General features: G+C 36.4%; 2 protein-coding genes across 2 annotated transcripts in view; both read right to left on the bottom strand.

Annotated features, from left to right (window-relative positions):
• The window catches only part of LOC135071706 (cerebellar degeneration-related protein 2-like), a 105,398-nt gene extending 103,967 nt beyond the window's left edge, over positions 1–1,431 (bottom strand). The window contains exon 1 of the mRNA XM_063965487.1: positions 1,155–1,431. Coding sequence (XP_063821557.1) covers positions 1,155–1,230 — 76 coding nt within the window. The 5' untranslated portion in view covers positions 1,231–1,431. The remainder of the gene's footprint in view (positions 1–1,154) is intronic.
• A 6,307-nt stretch (positions 1,432–7,738) lies between these two features.
• The window catches only part of LOC135071710 (U4/U6 small nuclear ribonucleoprotein Prp31), a 36,057-nt gene continuing 24,482 nt past the window's right edge, over positions 7,739–19,313 (bottom strand). Inside the window, exon 9 of the mRNA XM_063965492.1 lies at positions 7,739–8,048. Within this exon, the coding sequence (XP_063821562.1) occupies positions 7,938–8,048 (111 nt within the window). The 3' untranslated portion in view covers positions 7,739–7,937. The remainder of the gene's footprint in view (positions 8,049–19,313) is intronic.

Raw genomic sequence — 19,313 nt, 5'->3', positions numbered from 1 at the left:
AAAAACAAAAATACGGGCAGAATCCTTACATAAATTTGAAATGAAACATTTCAAAGTAAAACATTTGAGTTCAACTAACTAAAAAAATTAACAACATTTGTACCTGATTTTTTCCAGGTTTTGTCAGTTTGAATTATTAGTATTTATTTTCTGTTGCTTTCAATTTATCAACTTTAACATTGATATTCGAGTCATTTACTCCATTTTTCCATACTTACTCTGAATGCGGATTTACTTAATCCACATTAGTTAGGTTTGAAAATAATGTAAACAGTCCAAGGATATCATATTGGAATATTGTAAACTGGTTTACCTTCAGTTATTCATTATCGTAAGTTAGTAAACATTATGTGAGAACTAAGTAAGAAGTTGAGGCATATTATTATCAATAGGAGGAATCAGGAAGTAGTTGGAGATGGCGGTAAAGTCGACTAATAAATGTGCATCTAATAATAATATGTGAGTATCATGATGATGAAATAACCGGAATAAATAAATAAATTTATCAGTCGGACGATAGAGATTAATAATTATCGTTCAATCTTCTCTAATCAATTGAAATAAATTGATAATTTAGTAGAAGAACAATTAGTAAAGACTAGATATCATCGCATTACATGCTCATAATAACTAATGCATATTCAGTAACAGAAAAGAGAACAATTAATTTAAAAAACATACAATAATTAATTTCTTCAATTACCTTTACGAAGATGAAGATTACCTTGCTGAAAATCTTCGATTATCGGCTGTTATTACAATCACTTCGAATTTCAGATAGGTAATTATGATTTTTAATTAGCAGGTACATAGGCACCTACCTATAAACCTACGTTATTATTCGAAGACAATTTACTTTTTAACTGGAATAATTTGATGCACGTAGGTGGCAACGTAAACATGAGGTGGGACAAGGTCGTGCCTGCAATAATATAAATTTAAAGCGAGTCATAAATGTTGGTCAATTACATACACCACTATTTAGTCAGTCGAGAGTATTTTTTACACCTGCGTATACTGAATAGGTAAATATGTGGGTAGCTAAAAAACCTTGTCGCCAAATTTGAATCTGGTTTAACGTTGAATTCTTGGACGTTATAATATACGTCAGTTACGCTGACCGCCATAAAAAAGGACACGGCAAGGTCACTAACCTGACTGGGTCCAGCACTCGGGACACTCCTGGCAGAGCGTTCCCCAGTCGAAGGCGAGGTCCTCGAAGCTCGCCATGGCTACACCCACTCAGAGGGCCAGTCCAATGCGCACCATGCTATTAAAGGTTCAGGCACCACCACACTATCACCAAAACTTAGTTAATCAAAGCTGGAAGTCACTGGTGTCATACATAAACAACCGCGGCAGATGTTTCGCGCGTTCGAGAGGACAGAAGGCGCGCGCGCAGGTAAGCGACCGGCGAGGCACTGCGCCGCGACCTGCGCCTGCGCCGTGTGCGCGGGATGGGCCGGAACCTGTTCCTCTAGCGTTCACTCAGCGGGTTCACTCTTTCGATTTCAATGAACCGTTAACGCTCTTTTCTTGTTAATGCCTTATCACACGACATCACGTAATCTAGCTGCATCTGTGTACAATGGCACATTGTTGCCCGCGAGCTTTCAACTACTAACGCAGCTGGCCATTCTATTGCCAAACGCAAGAGACATGACGAATTCTTTTCGTCTAGTTTGCATAAACATTCGCCGTGAACAGCATTCGAGGCACGTAGTGTGGCCGTTAACACCGTCGTTATGCAAGCCCACGCACAATTCAAGTGCACAGCCTTTGAAGATACGTTATGATTCGATTCTCGATTTATTGTATCATACATATTCCGCGCGTTTTCCTGCGAATTTACTTCGTACGGTCGAGTGGTTTGCGACTTTAGCGAGAGGAATGTCGTAAAATACTCCCGTCTACTGCGCTCGCGCCTTGTACGGCGACGTTATGTATGATCCTCGGTCTGAACCAAGGGTAGGCACGGTCTTGCGTAAAGGCATATTTACACAAAAACTCGATAATTCCATGTGCGTTGGTAAAAGTAGTGTGCGTAATGATGGGTCCATTTTGAAAAGGAAATGAACTTGTTACCGCGTGAGACATGCGAGCGAACATAGCCGATTGGAGAGTAAATCATTTTGTTACTCTCGTTTTTTATAACAAATGAGAATCTCGCGTAATTTACTCGTTGCTAATGCCTAATTAGTGTGTCACGAAGATCAAGACGCTGTCCGAATGTGTAGAATTGACTAATTAAATAGAAACTACATTAAATTAAAATGAACCTTCTAACTTAATGCTAACTTTAGTCTCTTTCGCATAAAATTGGCATAATTGCAGCGGTCTCGTCTTTTTATAGTTATTAAAGCAGAAAGCGGCAAGAGTGCTCGTGTTTGGTGCCCATTACATTAGAATTTGTATAGAATATTCTCTCGTTTTTTGAAAAAGTAGATTCTAGCGTCTAGCGGTGTTTTATTGCAAGCCTAAAAAGATTAACAATTTTAGTTAGAAATACAGTAACCCGAATATTTAGTAAGATCACAATGAAATAAATAATTCAAAGTTACAGTCACGTATTTTATGGAAACAAAATTAAATCAGCAAACACTAACAGAAATCCATTTTAGCGATTGGGTAAGAAATAGTATTGACTGCGGAATTTCCCTGGCAAGGTAAAAATATCACAACTAAATTGTTATACCTACTTACTTACATATTACAGTGTATGTGCACGCCAAATAGTTTACAAAACAATCTGTGAAATGTCTAAAAGCGGTTGCCTCAACTCGTACGCCCTTGACGATACAAAAACAAACCGTTACGTGCTTTGCCCACTCGAAATTAAAACTTTATAATCCGTAGTGTTACGAAGCAGTTAAAAATTCAACGTAAGCGTCCTTGAACTGTAGTAACGCAGGTCTAAGTCAAGCCAGTTTTAAACGTAAGGGCAGGTACACTCACATCAAGGGAAATAAGTAGGGCATGCTAGCTCGTGTTTCAGTTTACAATATATTATGGGTTTAATAAAGATTGTACTATCTGTAATATCACAACTGCATTGTTTAGCGATAAAAGCTGAAATAGCCTATTAATTGGATAAGAATCTTGCACGCGAAATTTTAGACATTAATTTTCAGAATTACTGCACGGCACGGTTTGTCTGGCCTAATTCACAAAATTACCCCACGTGTAGGGTCTTATCCCCAAGAATGCATAAATCAAGAAGAATCATCATTTATGACTATCGCTATGCTTTAGGTGTCAAATAGTGTTCATCCCATTAAAATAATCTGAATACACGCATCTTTGGATTTCAGGCAAGTTTTGTTGCAAAAGTCGTGGAAAAGTCCAAGTTGCAACTTGCAGTCACTAATCTTGTTATAATCGTTCACAACAACACCTAATAGGGAGAGCATGACGTCAAGGAACATATTATAACCGTCAATGTTAGTTAGTCCTTGTTGTGCAAGCGAAAAGACTACCTACTTATTTTCAACCGACTTCAAAAAAAGGAGGAGGTTCTCAATTCGACCCGTATGTTTTTTTTTTCTATGTTTGTTACGCGATAACTCCGCCAATTATGAACCGATTTGAACAAATCTTTTTTCGGCGTATAGGTAATACCTCAAGGGTGGTCCCATTTAAATTAAATAATAAAAAAACAACCCCCAAGGGTGGAAAATTGGGGATGAACTTTTTTATACGCAATATCTCCGCCGATTATAAACCAATTTGAACGATTATTTTTTTGGTATTATCAAAAGGGTGGTTTCATGCGAATTTGAAGAAAATATTTTACCCCCAAGGGTGGAAAATTGGGGATGAACTTTTTTATACGCAATATCTCCGCCGATTATGAACCAATTTGAACGATTATTTTTTTGTTGAATAGGTATTATCAAAAAAGCAAGAAATAAGTAAAATTTTATAAAAAAAAAACCGACTCCAAAAAACCTACACTAAAAGGTAGAAAAATAATTACTAATTACCTACTTATTTATTAGGACGAATTATTAATATTTATGTAGGTATACCATGATTGATACTTCTGGAGTCGGTGCCAAGATTATGAAACATGTAAAGTTTGCCTGCACCGGTTTTATTTTTTTTTATAAAATTTTACTTATTTCTTGCTTTTTTGATAATACCTATTCAACAAAAAAATAATCGTTCAAATTGGTTCATAATCTTCAATTTTCTTCTCTCATATTGGTACAATGCAAAATTGCATTTTTAATGGTTAAAATTCTAGTTTTAACCTACAAATGTGAAAGAGCCTACCAGCACCAATACTAAGTATTAGCAGGCCTGTTCATCTCCGCGAGTTTACATCGAAAACAAAACACGCACGATGGCCCACCTACAGGATACTATTCGACAAGGCCTCACATACGAGCGAACATTGACTCACGCACGCGTATTCTTGTGTATGATGGAAGAAAATAAAGAAAATGGTGTACTAAATACTGTGCAGTATTTAACTGCCTAAATAATAATAAAAAAACAGAATGTACTTTTTTAAGTTGCCTCAAGACACTGAGAGGTAAATAAGTAGTTAATATTATTCATGATAATTCATGCTAAATCATGTATTTCCTCCGCCATTTTCCGCAGTTTGGCACCTCACGTCACATCATTTTACCGAAGTCAGCCCTATAGCTTCGGCGCAGTGCCGATCACTGACGTTTGTCAACAAAATGGTGCTTAACTCTTGAGACAGGCTAAATTACACCGTATTGTTAATGACATTGAGCATACATTTTTTTAAATACCTTCGCGAAGTAAAACTTCTGTACGTAGTACATATTATTATTCTGTGGTATTAGTCTTAACTGTTTCTCTTTATAACTACTTGTATTTGTACAACTGCACTAAAATGAACATAAATTGTTTCTAAATGCTAACGTTAAATTGCGAAGACGCAAAATAATAGTTATGGTGATTGCTACCATTAATTTCCTATCTGCCGTGTTGGCAAGCAAAGGGAACTGGTTACAGCAAATTAAATTTTAATATCGCTTTATTTCAATCATTTGTTAGACTGCCAAGGAAGCGGTGGGTGGTAGTAATGTTAACCAACAAATATTGTTCTATGATAGCAGATTAATCATTCGAGCGCTATTGAGCAACGAAACAAGCGAGTATACGCATTATTGTTTATTACTTTCATCGGTCAATATAATAGACAGACTATCTTACCTCTAGGGTCTAGTGGTAAGACCACCTGACTCAGACCCAGTGGTCCCGGGTTCGATTCCCAGTGGGAGCATTTTCTGCTCGGTTAGGTTGGTGGTAGCTCGGCTACACCGCACCCTCCTTAACTAAGCCTGTCACCATAACAACAATGTTATGAAAATGTAGAGAAGCTCGCTTCCACATTCGGTCTGTTCATCACTTTCCATAAGGTAAGATGCAGATCAAAACATACGTTGTGGATTAAATAAAACATTCTTCTTCCTCGGTCCCTCACTGATGAGGTTCGCGACCACATACTTAATATGTATATGTGTTCCTCCACAGACTGCGGTCATAAGCTGTGTGGCCGCTCCGCGAAAACATTACTAATGCTAAAATAATGTTATAGCATTTGGTGCAATAGAAAAAACCTGTGAAATGTTGCCAACTTAGCGTGTGCCAATGTTTAGCAACACGTGGCGGTGCATCTCAATTTGCGCAATCCAGATTGAAATACAAGGAAGTGCCACGAGTGGAACGGTAAACAGCTTCTCCAATATTGGAATGTTAATCAAATGTTGGAGATTAATGGAATTGAAGAGCTCATGCAATTCCAGCAATATTACGGTGGTTGTAATTTGCAAAGTTGGAAGCGATCGTTATGTTTTATCACTTGTAGCTCTAATTAAGTAAGTAGTAAAAATCAATAATAATTTACTTTACTTTATCACTTATAATAATTGTATTTTTTAATAATTAAGCCAATTAATTGCTGCAAACTAAGCAAAGCTTGTACTTGGCGACTAGATACTGGATTATAAATAATAAAATTTTAAAAACCAAGTTAATAGGCTACCTACATAATTATTTCAAGATTAATGGGCGTATTTAAAAATGCTATAATACGTCAACCATATTTCACAATACCTGCATTTTGGATTAATCTCGTTTTTACGTTACATGCCCAACACCCATGATTCCGTGCTCATCATTTGCCCCAGGCGGGATTCGAACACGCAACCGCAACTAGCTTTCGTTGTAAATGAGCAACCAGCCACGAAAGTCATTTATTGGATATTAAATAACAGGGCATACTTGATAAAATGTTCATAGTATAGAAATCTAGAAAATATGTTAGTAGGCCAAATCCATCACCGCTTGTCTCGCAACATACGAGCCAGCCTCGAGGCAAGCCGTTTACTTAGGCCAACATTATGTACCTAACACATGCCTAACATTTAATATAACATGCCCACCTATGTAACATTTAACAGCAATATTCATTAACACCACAACAAGCGTAGGAACTAATTGGTTACTTTTTACTGCTATTCACAAGTTATTATTCCGAGGGGCTTTACAAAAATACTTTTATAATAATTGTTCCGCCCAACGACTTCAGTCGCCGGAGTTCACACTTCGATACTCAAATAAATTACCTCTGATACACATCACCGTTGCTTAATTGTTATATAATTTACACGCCTTTTATATTTTACAAGATCCCTGACATAATTTAAAAATGCTCTGAACGTTGCTGATTACGAGACACGATTAAGCCATGTCATAATTAATTGCAATATGAATAAACAATTGCAGAGAATCAGAAAAGGATCCATCCAATTTTTTTTATAAGTCACATCTTAAAAACGCCAAGTTTGTGCGTGCTGCAGGCCACAAAATAAGATATGAAAATTTCAGCTCTACAATCTTGAAAGCTTTTGTATGACATTATTACAACTGCCCTCTAGGTTGTCTAAGGCTGGATTGCAGCATCTTACTTTAACTTTAACAATAATCTGTCAAACTCCATACGTTAAACATCAGTTATCGTTATAGTTGCCGTCAAAGTTTTAGGTGGTGCAACTCAGCCTAAGTGTTAGTTAAGACCGCCAGAATTGTGCCATCTCTTTTATGAATTTTTTATTCTTGTTTTCTGTGGTGTACAAAAATGTGTTTATCATCATAACTTGCGTACAAGTATGTGAAATTCCAATTCAATCAAACTACAGGTAGATTGGATCGAATGGTTCAAATAAACCAATAAGCTTGTAAAGAAGTGTACCTACTTACTATAAGTAATGTCACAGCATGATCTAGATCATTTTTACATTTTCCTTTCCTCCATAAACTGGAGCGCGTCAATTCAGGTGGCTATCTCGGTGAAATCGCCCCATGTGGACATGAGCAAGTTTTTCTTGGCCAACTTATTGCAGTGTTGCGCTCTCGGTTGTTTGTTATTATTTCTGCTCATGATAGAGCAGAAACGCGACTGAGGTTAACGTCCTCGATCGTCTTTTTTTTGCAACAAATTGCATAGTGTAGTGAGTGGTCTTCTTTAAATGCATCTTGTGAACATTGGCTACTGTAAGGGTTGCACCATCTTACTTTTACTTAACAAACGTCAAGAATCTGTCAAATTCCATACAAAACACCGGTTAACGTTATAGTTACGGTCAAAGTTAGGTGGTGCAATTCAGCCTAAGATGGGACTATCTAAACTTTGTTATAAAAAGAGTTACTAAGCTTTTATGATGGGATGATTTTTGTGATACTAATAACAAAACAGTTAATCTTAGAATCTAATTTATTGCAAATAAATCGCGATAATCAAAATTAACCCTACAAAATTCAATCTAAGGTCCATATTATTGAACGACACTCAAAAACGTTTCAGAACTGTGATTAATCAAAAAAGTGAATCACATTCTTGAATTTTGGAATCAAGTATTGAGTGTCATTAATCCTAATTACTAATTCAATACATTTTATGTGGTTTTCTTCCCAACTGACAAAAAGCCCGAGGTATTTGAAAAGTATTTGGCGTTTGCTTCGTTCACCCGCGTCTCTGCTGCCTGAGGATTGACTATTTCCAGGCCCTGAAACAAATAGAAAAAACTTATTATTTTTTTTTTTTTTTATCACTTTATAGTAATGTCTTTCAATGATACAAAAGATATAAAGAATACAGTAGATGACACTATTTTGCCGCCGCTGACCCTATGTAAAAGGCAACATAATAATATGCTCTCATCATCATCATTATCATCATCATTTCAGCCATAGGACGTCCACTGCTGAACATAGGCCTCCCCCAATGCTTTCCATGTTGATCAGTTGGTAGCGGCCTGCGTCCAGCGCTTCCCTGCTACCTTTACGATGTCGTCGGTCCACCTTGTAGGTGGACGTCCCACGCTGCGTTTTCCGGTACGCGGCCTCCATTCCAGAACCTTTCTGCTCCATCGGCCGTCTTAATATGCTCTAAATATACATAATGATAAATGAAATGGAAAATAGCATACGAAAACTAAATCATACATAAATTCAAGAGCCATAAAATACCGCTACTCCTGAGTATGGACATTGGACAACCATATTTTAATTTAATTTATGTTGTAGTTTTCTAAGCATAGTATCTGTTGGTTATGCACCCTATTACCAAATAACTTTCACAGTGCACTGATAGTAGGCGTACAACAGGGCTCCTGATTTACCGAATACCCGATTCGTGATAACAGTTACGTGATCAGCTCAATTTCCGACTTACTGGCATTTTCTTATCTATTCCAAAAGGACTAATAAGGAATTTGTGCAGTATTGAAAAGTGAAAGTTAATATGTTTAAACGGCGGGAAAGTTAGGGTTGCCAGTCATTCCTGATATTATTAATAATGATCTATAATGCTCTAATCTCATATGCATCATCCTCATTCCGGGTGTGAGAATTTTATAAACCGCTCCAGGCGACAAACATGTAACTGCCGCTACTGCAGCAGCAAAATTTAAATATAACGGAATGTGCTGCCTTGCATAACTGCATGTGACTATTACATGATGACCTTTAAATGTAGATTATGTTAAAGCAAAAAATATGTAGTCTAAATAAAATAAATTATCATAGGAAGTGGCAATCAGATTTACTTCGATCTCGACCGTTCCCAGGTCAGCGAAATGCAAATTTAGTCCAATCAACGAGGAGATTCGTTGTATGGAGACATCCGAATAATTCGTCCGTCAATGAAACTTGGCACATGGTGAAAGTAGGTAATATAGATCATAGATATGCAAAAATCCAAAAAATTTTTTTTTGGGAAGTTATGTTTTTTGACCTAAACATGAAAATCGTTAATAACTCTCTGTGTAAAAATTCTCAGCCTGAAATTCTTTCTGTATACGTACCTATGTACTACTTAGAATATGTATGTAAAAGAATCCAACACTTTTTCGATTTCAGAGATACCTGAAATTTAACTTTTAACATTTTGCACTATAACTTCTACTGAAAAATTGCTCTGCTGATTTTTATTTTTTAGTACGCTTTTATATGTTCAAATACATAGCTTTTCACAGTAATCCAATAGATTTTCCTTTACTATGTTATAGTTCTTATTTTTACGTAATTACGTCGTGTGAATAATTGCTCCGTCCATTTTTATACATCTGTTGACCATTTGATAATATATTAAAACAGATTTATCAATAATCCAACAAATTTTCGAACGTTAACTATACTTTTAAGGATATACTGCACGCGGGTAATGTAGTTCGCGGGCTAAAGTCAGCGATACGCTCTTATTACTACTGCCGTAAGGTTGACATTTCAAGTAACAAACCCATCCTTATCACTCGCGCGTAATTGTATTGCTGTCGCACTCGCACACTCACTGCGGCCGCATGATGCACAGTTGATTAAAGATGGGTCATTGGACAAAATCTACGTACTCGGCGACCGGGCTTTAGTTGTTTGTAGTAGTTACTAATTGTTGCAGACAGGGAACATAATCTATGACATGCGCAAATGATAGCTCTTATGATGAAATAATTCTTTGACTGTACATTTATAAAATCGATTAAAAATAAATAACATATTATTCTTCAAATACATAATTGTAATCCACACTAATTTACGCTTCTGAATAATAAATTAAAAACACTGTGACGTGATTAAAACTAAAATCACAAACTAAACATGCATTGTCAAAAGTTAAATAAAAACGAAAAATAACCTCTTCAAAACAAAACACACGTATTCATGGTCAGGACAAAATCCATTATATGATCGATATCTAATTAATTTATTTGCGTATCGCTGAGTGGTGCAATTCGAGGGTTCACAGGCTATATTTGCATTAAGCGACATCTTGGGCGATATTGAGTTATATTCGGAATTGCGAGAATTTTCTGCGTTGTTTGAGCTCGGTTTGTAGCGATCTGAACACTTTATTGTCGCTTGAAACATCAGTTTTAGGTCTAGTCCGAATCTAGTTTGTCTGATACGACATAAATTGTAGAAAAATAGGACTTCATAAAATGATTATGAAATTGACATAAGTGATTTTGCTTGAAAACTACGCAACAAAAGGCATTTGAATCGTTATGCCTGAATCTGAAATTTATTATTGGTGTCGCTTTAAACATGCAGCCTGCACTTGAAATTCATACTGGATTTCGCTTAAAACATTTTAGCCTGCACTTGAAATACAAAATACAAATACAAATATTTTATTATGAAACACATTGTAATTACAAATTAGCCTTATCCATTTAAGTTTTTAAAAAACTTGTCCTAGGATAAGGCTGCTCTTCACAATGTTTAAAATTTCTAACATGAGTAGGTAACTAATAATTTTACGTTTAACAATTCCACGAAGCTCAGCAATATGTTATAAACAAAATTTTATAAAAATCTCTATGAAAAACATAAGAAATTAACGCACTGCTTTTAATTATGATCATAATTCACAAATTAATAGTTGTGTGTAGTAGTGAAATACATACATTATTGTCACTTAAAACATTTATTCTGCAACTTATTTTAATACGATGCGCTTAAAATATTTTGATATTTAAAGGAAATTTTTGTTACTTGGTGGATGGATAGACTTTTTTTCTCGAACTAATTTAACAACCATCTGTCGCACCGAATCAGACATAAATTATTAAAAATGTAACTTTTACCGAAATTAGGAAAACTAGTTCGTTAAGATAGATAACTGGCATTAAGTCCGCCTTCTGTACAGTATTCTGTGCAAGTGAGTTCTAAATAATAATAGGCAATATTTTGTGTAAATTGTCGGATAAGATAATGCATTTTGGCCACACGTGCCCCCTGTGTCGCTGAAGTCATCCGTTTTGGACAAAACAGATATGTACCGTTTCTCCCAAACCCGTCCTCAAGATACGGCTTGAGCCAAGGTTTCAAATTAATATTCAAAATTAAGAGCTGTAGCAAACCGTATGTATTCGGTACTGAGTAACGGGTCCTCCGCCTAGTACCAAATAAGATTGGTAATTGATTTATGGAAAAATGGTATTAAACATTTTAATAAATTACCATAAACTGTTGTAGAATTGCCCATTCATAAATTTAAAGTACATATTAAAACAGCTTAATGAAAAAGGGCTACTATAAAATTGATGATTATAATATAAAATAAAACTGTTTAGATTCTTTAAACTGCCTAGCTCGCATTAATGTTTATGTACGACTATAGTGACTGAGTTTCTTGCGCTGCTTCTTCTCAGCACTGGCCCATTTATTGTCCTGAAGCAGTGGTAGGGTTAATACTGGGACGTTTAGAAGCGCTTTTAAAAGCCTTTATTTACATTGCTAGCATCAAACGTAACAGATTCTGCTTCCACTGCAGAAGAGAGGGCCATAAGGCCGACACTTTTGCATTGCACCAGAATGTCCTTTCTTCTTCTTCGTTACAATAATGTAGAGCGCGTGGTCACGTTGAGGCGTTGACGTTGCTTGTGGAGGCGTAGTCAGATACGCAGTTTCCTACTGTTTTGGCGGATGGGAACGGTTATTGACCTACCCGACAGTGTTCTCAAATTGGACATTCGTCCTCGGCTCAAGCTCACTCTTGAGTGCTTCGAAGGGAAAGGTGGATCTCAAGTTGACCGCCAAAAGCGCACTAGACACTGGTTTAACAGAAGAAGAATATAGGACGATCGGTTTGGCCAATATCTCAATCCAAGCGGAAGTAAGACTAAAATTTTCAATAAAAATGGTTAATCTTCTAAGAGCTCCATTCAGGTCCCTATAAGTAATATAGAACTACAATGAAGTTAGCCTTTTTATAGCTTGTAGACTTGACTTACCATCGCGTTCGGTCTTGAGCCGATCTTTTTCGCCTCGTCTGCCACAGTGCGCCGCCAAGTTTGCTTGGGGCGACCACGTTTGCGTTAACTTGTTTAACTTGTAGAGCAGGAAGTAAAAATAAACTAAAATTTCGCAGTTGCTTGGCACCTAAAACTTATGCATGCCTGGGAATGCGCACTGTATCACCTTTTAGGACCAAATAATATAAAATACTTTAAAAAGCTATTTTGTGTCCTATTTGATTGTCCTGATATTATTCCGTCATAATATTTTAAAATACTATAAAATATTTTTGTTTTAGCCACCATTCTGTAAAACTTTTATCTTCTTTGTGAGGTCTATAATAAATGGCCACGTTTTGGAGCCATTTATGTCATCACTATTAACATACACTGAAGTAAGTCAAGTCTAAGACTTTCGTCTTTAGGCATTGAGGTATTTTGGACGAAAAGATGTTATGTAGCTTCCCGAACGCTGCCCAGCCGAGCCAACGTGGATTCGATGATTGACCTCTTTCTCCAAATTGGACCTACCTAGTTGAATCTTTGGTCCAATACATACATGTCAATAATCTCGAGAAACGAACTGACTAGCCTGAATAATTTTAATATAGCGATGGTTGTTAATACAATTAGCCTTACAGTAAATAACCGCCTGTGTGTCGCTTCAATCCTCTTTCCTGGACCTAATATTTTCAGTTTATGGCGCTTGAATCATTTAGCCTCTTTTTAAATAAAAGTGATTAAAACCATTTTGTATTAAGTAACATTTATTTCTGGAAAAAATAACTTTAAGAAAATGAATTCTAGACTAAATTAGGTACTTACTTACGTGGATTTATTTAACCCTTTTCTTGGCATTGTGCATTTAAAGATACGTTGACCAAAACAAAAATTTGGGAGAGAAACCAAAAACTATTTTCAAATGTTTTTTTAATATAGCGTTAGCCCAAATACTACAGATTGTGTTACACAGTATAGAATCGCTACATGCTGCACGGATTGAACAGTAATATGCAAAAAGTCAGACCGTTGACAGGCGTCTACGCACCGGCTGATAATTTTTATTATTTTCGGTGGTTTTTTTTAAACCAATATTGGTGATTATTTTTAGTAATATGGATAATAAATAAATGTTTCTTGATGATAGTGCTGTTTTTTCATCCCAAAACTTGTATAATTATTCTTGTACTTTGCGGATTGTCCGAATGTATCTCCAAATGCACATCGTCAGATACGTAATAATTTACTTTCAATTTTGAATGTATCTTTAAAGACACATTGCCAGGTTCTCGTTGACTTTATTTTATTACTTTTTCATAGATTTTATCGCATAAAAAAGGGATATGTTATTAGTTATTAATATTTAAAGCTCTAAAATAAAATATGCTGATGTGAGTTTTAATTCATTTACTAAACAATCGTTGTGTTTTGGACAACTTAGTGCTGCAGCAACAAAATCAGGCGCGCAAAATGCTGCTTATGGCTCCAAAATCTCGAACCAGGTCGAAAGTCAGTAGCGGTGACACTTCAGCTGATGAATTAGAAGCCGCACTTAGCCTCCTGATTCTCTTGGGTGGTTTTCTTCCTACTCCAACCAACCCAAATCACCCCAAAAAGCGATCAGTCTGTCCAGGCTGCTGCATGCTTCTGGTTATAAAGCTGGTGATTGAAGAATTTTAGCCAGTTCGACTGCTGCATAGTTTCCCCGAGAGTTCCAGAAATCAATTTCCGCTATCTTGCGTTTCCACTGTACGTTGGACATCTAATTATCTTCAATCAAAGACGTGAACACAGTTCGGTACCAGTTGGCATCAATACCCCTCGTATTTCTTTAATGGTCTTGCAAGATTCCCATGTGTTCTATCTGCATTTGCTTCTCCTGGATGGTAAGAGGGGTCTGAGTTTCAGGAGGTACTCCAACGACGCTTATGGAGTGGTGGTCATACATCCAAATGCAGCTATACTTGCAAGGCGTTACAGACTTTGAAGTGTTTTTTTTACTTTGTTTTCAGTTTTTTGTAAAAGATATTTATTTTTTATTTATAAAATAGTGAATAGCTTAAGGTTTTGTAGTAATTTTCATTTAAATAACTAATTTCTAGTAACAAATAAACCATGTTTTAATTTACTACAAAGCTGGCAATGTGCACTTAAAGATACATACTATATTTCCAAAACTACATACCTAAGATTTTTTTTCGTATTTATTACATGATTTTTAGTCGTCATAAATCCAATATTTATAGTGTAAAATGTAAATCACAAATATTAACCAAAACCGTCGTTGCCAAGTATAGGGTTAAGGATATCGTTTGATTTAAGGAGCTTTTTTGGGAAAAAATTTATTTTTCTAATCTAATTACCGCGCAAAAGGTCGTGGGTTCGATGTCCACCTTAGTCAGTTCGATTTTTTCAGGCAATCGAACCCTCAAATTGCAATACTCAGCGATACGAAACTAAATTCATTGAATATCGGCCATAAAATGGTTTTTGAATACCTATGTGTGTTTTGTTAAGATAAGTTTTTATTTCATTGTATTTATGCATGCATAAAGTTTAGGTTTTTTATTACACCTACCTAGCTAAAGCCTGGTCCGTGAGCACGTAGAATTTTGTCCAATGACCCCAAGCTACCCATCCTTATCGCTCGCCCGTAATTCTGTTGCTGTCGCGCTCGCACACTCACTGCGTGCGACCGTCGCACAGTCGCGATAGCAATATAATTACGCGCGAGCGATAAGGATGGGTAGCTAGGGGTCATTGGACAAAATTCTACGTGCTCACGGACCAGGCTTTAGAATAGAGCAACAAATGACTGAGCGAGCGAGATGTCACTAGCAGCAACTTTGTGTAATAAAAAGAGATGCGTGATGCCGTCACCTTCACGTCAAACAGAACCGTTTTTTGCGAGGAAGGAATAATAACTTTATGTTTTTATGTAACTTTTGACAATGCATGTTTAGTTTGTAATTTTGATAAAATTTAATAACCCAGTGTTATTTTTAAGACAGGTAAATAAGTGTAAATAGAATTTACGTTTATAATTACGTGAAAATAATAAGCTTGTTTAATAAGTAGGTATGTCGATTATCTAGGTACTACAGTCGCTATGTTAGTACATAAATTACATAATTAAACCAAATACTTAAAATTAAGGCGTATGGTGAAAAACTCGCTATGGATTCGCGTCTACCTTCTGTTACTTGAAATGTCAACCTTACGGCAGTAGTAATAAGAGCGTATCGCTGACTTTAGCCCGCGAACTACATTGCCCGCGTGCAGTATATCCTCAAAAGTATAGTTAACGTTCGAAAATTTGTTGGATTATTGATAAATCTGTTTTAATATATTATCAAATGGTCAACAGATGTATAAAAATGGACGGAGCAATTATTCACACGACGTAATTGCGTAAAAATAAGAACTATAACATAGTAAAGGAAAATCTATTGGATTACTGTGAAAAGCTATGTATTTGAACATATAAAAGCGTATTAAAAAATAAAAATCAGCAGAGCAATTTTTCAGTAGAAGTTATAGTGCAAAATGTTAAAAGTTAAATTTCAGGTATCTCTGAAATCGAAAAAGTGTTGGATTCTTTTACATACATATTCTAAGTAGTACATAGGTACGTATACAGAAAGAATTTCAGGCTGAGAATTTTTACACAGAGAGTTATTAACGATTTTCATGTTTAGGTCAAAAAACATAACTTCCCAAAAAAAATTTTGTTGGATTTTTGCATATCTATGATCTATATTACCTACTTTCACCATGTGCCAAGTTTCATTGACAGACGAATTATTCGGGTTACAAACGCCTCGTTGATTGGACTAATTATAGAGAAATCAGTATTTCATAACTACATCGGAGCCAATTTACGGGTGGCAAGCCTAGGAAAGAGGTAAATGACACTAAATAATGTGCGTGGCTTTCCGGACTAACTTGATAACACTGGTGGCCGGTTGGTCTTTCGCTTGTCACTCAGCTTGATTAGGTATTAGATCTGGTATGATTGTAAGGCCGGCAACGCACACGCACGCGTCTTATTTTCACACTATTGTAAGTGTAGTCTGAAAACAGCTATCCTTGTTATGTGAATTCAAACCGTTAGTCCATGTCCTAGTACAAGTACATCTAGCTTCCTATAGCAAATCAAAATTGAACCGGACGGATGCGCGGGAACTACCCATTAATTAATTAGCGAACATTTTCCCGGCGAAGCTTCTAGAAATACACGCTGTTTTTGTTCTTTAATACTTACTGATTTGAATAACTGTAAAATAATTTATGCTTTCCTCTTTGTCAAACTGAAGCTCAGATTAAATCTGAACACAAACCGTTACATGAAATACATGTGTTCAATCATCAGACGAGTTATTACGCGCGATATATGCATTCTGTTTTATCTTGGAATCAAAGTACGTAAGTATAGGTATATTTAAGAAGTGCATGTAATTTGGTGCCAAATAAACATTTTTTCTTTCTTTCTTTCTTTTTTTCTTTCTTAACGCTTAACTCAGTCATCGACTGAGCTCAGATATGGGAGCGGTACGGGAAGGCTCGTAGAGACGATGGCCGTTGGGGCAGAAAAGTTCGCGAGTGGCGACCACGGGCTGGAAGACGTAGCGTGGGCAGGCCTCCTACTAGGTGGACCGACGATCTGGTGAAGGTAGCGGGAGGAGCCTGGATGCGGGTAGCGCAGGACCGTCCATTATGGAAAACCTTGGGGGAGGCCTTTGTCCAGCAGTGGACGTCATTTGGCTGAAACGACGACGACGAGAGGGGTGACATTGACATAATATGACGTGACAGAGCATACAAATCTAAAACGTCTTGACGTCTCAAAGACACCTTCCCCGTGTCGCTTCCATACGTCAGGTAGTACTGACTCATAAGGGCTAGACCTATAGGTACTTGTACCTAAAGGCATTAGGCCTCTGCATTCCTTAATGCATAATAAAGTTGTCTACACAAATCGTGACAGCGTGGAGTTTGTTTTATTGCATTAATGGGAAACAAAAAATAAAACCGACTTCAAATGCGTGAACACAAAAAAAAACTAAAAATTAAAAATATTGCGTATAAAAAAGTTCATCCCCAATTTTCCACCCTTGGGGGTGAAATATTTTCTTCAAATTCGCATGAAACCACCCTTTTGATAATACCTATTCAACAAAAAAATAATCGTTCAAATTGATTTATAATCGGCGGAGATATTGCGTATAAAAAAGTTCATCCCCAATTTTCCACCCTTGGGGGTTGTTTTTTCTATTATTAAATTTAAATGGGACCACCCTTGAGGTATTACCTATACGCCGAAAAAAGATTTGTTCAAATCGGTTCATAATTGGCGGAGCTATCGCGTAACAAACATAGAAAAAAAAAAACATACGGGTCGAATTGAGAACCTCCTCCTTTTTTGAAGTCGGTTGAAAATAGGTCTGACTCTGAACTGAACCAGTCAGAACATTCACCATTATACAATACTTGGAATGGAAATGCATCACGAACAGGGACTTTTACTTTTCCTCTAGTACCTAACTACATGATGAAAAGTTGTTATATTTTGTGATATTACTGTGGGAAAACGCGGATGGAAACCAAATACATAGATTGTAGAAATAAATTATCATAGTTTATTATGGCAGGGTCGCATTCTTGCGATACATAAATGGGCATAAAGGCGAAGAAATAATAGCTGTATTTATTAAACCAATCGACAAAGCACATATTAATCAAAGGCGATAAAATATGAGTCTTGTATTCGTTTAATTCATGCCGCTAAATAAAAGAAACATTATCAGCGGAAAAATAGCTGTCGCTGCTAATATAGCTGCCAAATTCCAAATGGACAAATGGAAGGTGACAGTTGACATTGGATATCACTCAGTAGAATGACAGTTCATGATTGAGATCACAAAAAGGAAAATTGAAACAAGTGAAGTTCTGGATGATAGCAATAATTAGGGTACGCACACACGGGCGACTTTTGTCGCCGTAACTGTTTTGTCACTCATACCAATTACAAAGTCCATGGAGATGTATAGGTGCGCGTACGCAGCGACACGTGACAGTGACAGAAACTTTTTTGTCACCAAAAGTTACCGTGTGCGCGAGTCCTTATTTGCCACATTTTTCACAAATATAATCCACGCTGTCTTCATCGTCATACTCAGGTAGACAAGTAAGGCAATTCCAAGCAATGGCCATTCTTTAATTCGCCCACAATGTAGTCTACTAATTAAACGTCATTATGAAAATGGACGCAACTCCGCTTAACCAGTTCCATATAAACGTATGATATAACCGACAGGTTTCCCGATTAAGGCAAGGACTTTTGATTTCCTTCTACTCGTGTCGATTCAGGAATATGAATGATCTGAGAAGTTAGTACAGCTGTTCATTAATATTTTTAAGTCTGTCTTGTCCAACGCGTTCAAATATAAACTTTCAACAAACAACAGTAAAACTTTGATCCTAAGATAGAACTATAAATGCCAAAATATACTTGACATCCAGTGAACTGCTTTATTATCTCTTTATTGAGACTATTTAGAGAACACGGTGAATGAATTACAAATCGGTTCGATTCGATTGTTAACATCGATCATATTTTTGCATCATGATTTCGATTTGAAAGAAAACCAATTATTGTATTACACATTGAACACAAAAACGAATGTAAACAAAAGAGCCGAACCACAGAATAATGTCAATGCAATAAATTTGTGTATGGGCGTGAGAATCGATGCCAAAGGGTCGATTATTAATTCCTAAAGAAAATTATCTAACGGTCAATTAATTACGAAGCCAATAGTAATAGTGATTCATCTCTATCGCAAGCAAGGGCATGGCGCAACAATAGTCAATTAAATAAGAGAAAACGCTATAACAACTGAAAATGCCAAGAATAGAATAAACAAAAGCTATCCACCTGCTGCCTTAATTGTTTCTTGTAAAATATTGCTATCACGGTGCAGATAGTAAATTAATTTCAACAGTTGAATTATGTGGATGGAAGAAGCAACTCGA

The sequence above is a fragment of the Ostrinia nubilalis genome, chromosome 5 (genome assembly GCF_963855985.1).
Source record: "Ostrinia nubilalis chromosome 5, ilOstNubi1.1, whole genome shotgun sequence".
NCBI lineage: Eukaryota > Metazoa > Arthropoda > Insecta > Lepidoptera > Crambidae > Ostrinia > Ostrinia nubilalis.
Note: the sequence above shows the minus strand (reverse complement) of the source record. Positions and strands in the feature narration are given on the sequence as shown.